The sequence below is a fragment of the Micromys minutus genome, assembly GCF_963924665.1.
Source record: "Micromys minutus genome assembly, chromosome: 19".
Taxonomy (NCBI): Eukaryota; Metazoa; Chordata; class Mammalia; order Rodentia; family Muridae; genus Micromys; species Micromys minutus.
In genome coordinates this window covers 34,477,700-34,479,960 of record NC_137954.1, presented here as the reverse complement: position 1 = coordinate 34,479,960, position 2,261 = coordinate 34,477,700, and the positions used below count along the sequence as shown (strand labels likewise).

At 51.2% G+C, this 2,261-nt stretch overlaps 1 protein-coding gene across 1 annotated transcript; it reads left to right on the top strand.

Moving 5' to 3' along the window:
* Positions 1-240: 240 nt before the first annotated feature.
* On the top strand, positions 241-1,197 carry GPR55 (G protein-coupled receptor 55; the record flags this gene model as incomplete). The annotated part of the gene is made up of 1 exon (XM_080932920.1): positions 241-1,197. One exon carries the CDS (start codon positions 241-243, stop codon positions 1,195-1,197), a length of 957 nt encoding a protein of 318 aa, XP_080789046.1.
* Between the last annotated feature and the right edge of the window lie 1,064 nt (positions 1,198-2,261).

Below are 2,261 nucleotides of genomic sequence, written 5' to 3'. Positions count from 1 at the left end.
ACCACTATGCCCATCCACATTCACGTGGGTTCTGGCCGTCTAAACTCCAGTCCTCATACTTTCGTGACTTCATCCCTAAGCCATCTCCCCAGCCCCTCGTTCTGTGTCTATTACTGCTGGAAGCTCACTAAGCACGGGTCACTAGGTACTTATCACTCTCCGCCAAGTTCTTTCGTTGTCCATCAGCTCGAGGGAGGGAGAGGAACTTGCTCATCTACTGTTGGTGTTACAGGCGAGAACATGAGTTGGCGGGAGAGTGACAACTGCTCGTTCGATTCCGTGGATAAGCTGACCAGTACCTTGCAGCTGGCAGTGCATATTCCCACCTTCCTCCTTGGCCTGGTCCTCAACCTACTGGCCATCCGAGGCTTCAGCGCCTTCCTGAAGAACAGGCAGCTGGAATACATCGCCACGTCCATCTACATGATCAACTTGGCTGTCTTCGACCTACTGCTTGTGCTCTCTCTGCCATTCAAGATGGTCCTGCCGCAAGTGGAGTCCCCCTCCCCCGTCTTCTGCACTCTGGTGGAGTGTCTCTACTTCATCAGCATGTACGGGAGTGTCTTCACCATCTGCTTCATCAGCCTGGACAGGTTTCTGGCCATACAGTACCCGCTCCAGGTCAGTCACCTCCGGTCCCCCGGGAAAACCTTTGGGATCTGCTGCATCATCTGGATGCTGGTATGGATTGGAAGCATCCCCATCTATACTTTCCACAGGGAAGTGGAGAAATACAAATGCTTCCACAACATGTCTGACGGCACCTGGAGTGCCAAGGTCTTCATCCCCCTGGAGATCTTTGGCTTCCTCCTTCCCATGGGCATCATGGGCTTCTGCTCCTGTAGGTGCATTCACATTCTGCTGCGCCATCCGAAAAACACCAAGGATTGGGTCCAACGGAGAGCCTGCATCTGGACCATTGCTACCAATCTGGTCATCTTTGTGGTCTCCTTTCTCCCAGTGCACCTGGGTTTCTTCCTGCAGTTTCTGGTGAGGAACGGCTTCATCTTGGACTGCAGAATGAAGCAGGGCATCAGCTTGTTCCTGCAGTTGTCTCTGTGTTTCTCCAACATCAACTGCTGCCTTGACGTTTTCTGCTACTACTTTGTCATCAAAGAATTTCGCATGAGCATCAAGGCCCACCGGTCTGCCTCAGTCCAGCTGGTCCACCAGGATACCACGGTCTCCAGGGGTTAAAGGAAGGCACCCCCCTCAAGGGAAGAAAATTGCAGTCCCAAATTTTCATAAAGACCATCCAGGGCTTGCCTTGACACTTGATGAGTACCATCTTTGTTATTTTTACTCCCATGACCTTTTCACATCACCCGGACAGGTGATATATGTCACAGTTGTTTGGGGTTTGCTAAAGAACCAGGTGAAGTCTTCATTTCGAAATATAAAATGTATGAAGAAGAAGAACAACAAAAAGAAACCCCACAAAATGTAGCTTGAAAAGTCTTAGCTTTCCCGTCTTTCCGTGCTGTCGGAGAGTCTAGAAGAGAAAAGGCAGGGAATCTAGAGCGTCTTCCTGGCGATTCAGGGGGAGGGAAGAAATATGCCTTCAAGATGGAGCAAGCTTGTACTTTTCTCCAGCCTCCTCTGAAGCTCTCTTGGCAATGACCTCACAGAAATGAGGACAAAGAGAGCTATTGGGGGCTGAGAAGGAGTACGTGGAGGGAGGGGCTGTGTGAAGCAGTTCTTGGGGAAATGGGAGCCAATGGAGTAAGCCAATGAGAACAGAGCAGAAAGGGGCGGGGTGGCAAGAGACTAGAGAATACCCAGGAAGGAAAGCAAGGAAAGCGACCCACTAGAGCTGGAACTGGATGCCCCCTCTCCCATTGCCATCTGGTAGCAATATTATCTCAGGACTAAGTAAGACTCAGCATAGAAAGAGAGTTCTTTTGAAGGTGACCAGCCTTCTAACTGGGACAGCCTGGGAAGGAGTTCATTAGACCAGTGGGAAGAGGATGAGAAAGAGTTGGTCTTAATTTAGTTCAGCCATAGCAGAATGAAAAAGTTGTCCTCATTGGACCTGGTTGGGCAGCTGGCACTGGTGAAACTATCTAGGAAGCTGGCCAGGGGTTGGGGGCGGGGACAGTGCCATCTTCACCAAGCAGCACAAAAGCCTGGCTTTGAGGAAGGTGGGTGAGGGGCTCCCCAGCTCCTGGAGGGAGATGAAAGACAGCTGAATCAGCGTTGGAGCCTTCATCAGCTCCCCTTGCTCTGGAGAAGGAGCTCCCAGTGACAGCTGAGGACTGTCT